Raw genomic sequence first — 514 nt, forward strand, 5'->3', positions numbered from 1 at the left:
TTTATTTATTTTTTTAAAGTCATTAATATAATTTCTTATATTTAAGGGCCAAGATAAACTGATTTATATAAATAAAAAAAATAAAATAAAAATAAATTTTATCATAAAAATTTTATTTTAATTAAAAAAAAATAAATGATGAACAGGAGAAATAATATTATCTCAAACATCAAAAAATATCCTAGATACAATAATCATGTAATTAAAAGCTTTATCACTGAAGATATTTCCACTTTAAAAATGTACAATAAAGGAAAGAAAGAGATTTCATTAAATCCTTTTATAAAATTAATCATATTTGTTCTTTTCATTGTGATGTTACAATACTCTTGTAATGTAAGATAATAATAACTCCTAAAAAGATTTCAGTATTTTTGTTATTATTTTTCTAAATTAAAATTTCATTAATATAAAAAAATAAACCTTTTTTTAATGCTAAATGTTTCCATCTTATTTTAGTTGGACTCTTGCAAATTTTTGAGAAAAAGTAACTTAGAAAGCATATCACATTTAG

General features: G+C 18.3%; 1 protein-coding gene across 1 annotated transcript; it reads left to right on the forward strand.

Moving 5' to 3' along the window:
• Window positions 1–135: 135 nt before the first annotated feature.
• Window positions 136–507, forward strand: PRELSG_9902800 (Plasmodium exported protein, unknown function; the record flags this gene model as incomplete). The annotated part of the gene is made up of 2 exons (XM_028677557.1): window positions 136–336; window positions 460–507. Coding segments are annotated over 2 exons (249 nt in total), but the record flags the coding sequence as incomplete, so codon positions are not given.
• Window positions 508–514: the final 7 nt, after the last annotated feature.

This window comes from Plasmodium relictum, assembly GCF_900005765.1.
Source record: "Plasmodium relictum strain SGS1 genome assembly, contig: PRELSG_99_v1_37, whole genome shotgun sequence".
Lineage (NCBI taxonomy): Eukaryota > Apicomplexa > Aconoidasida > Haemosporida > Plasmodiidae > Plasmodium > Plasmodium relictum.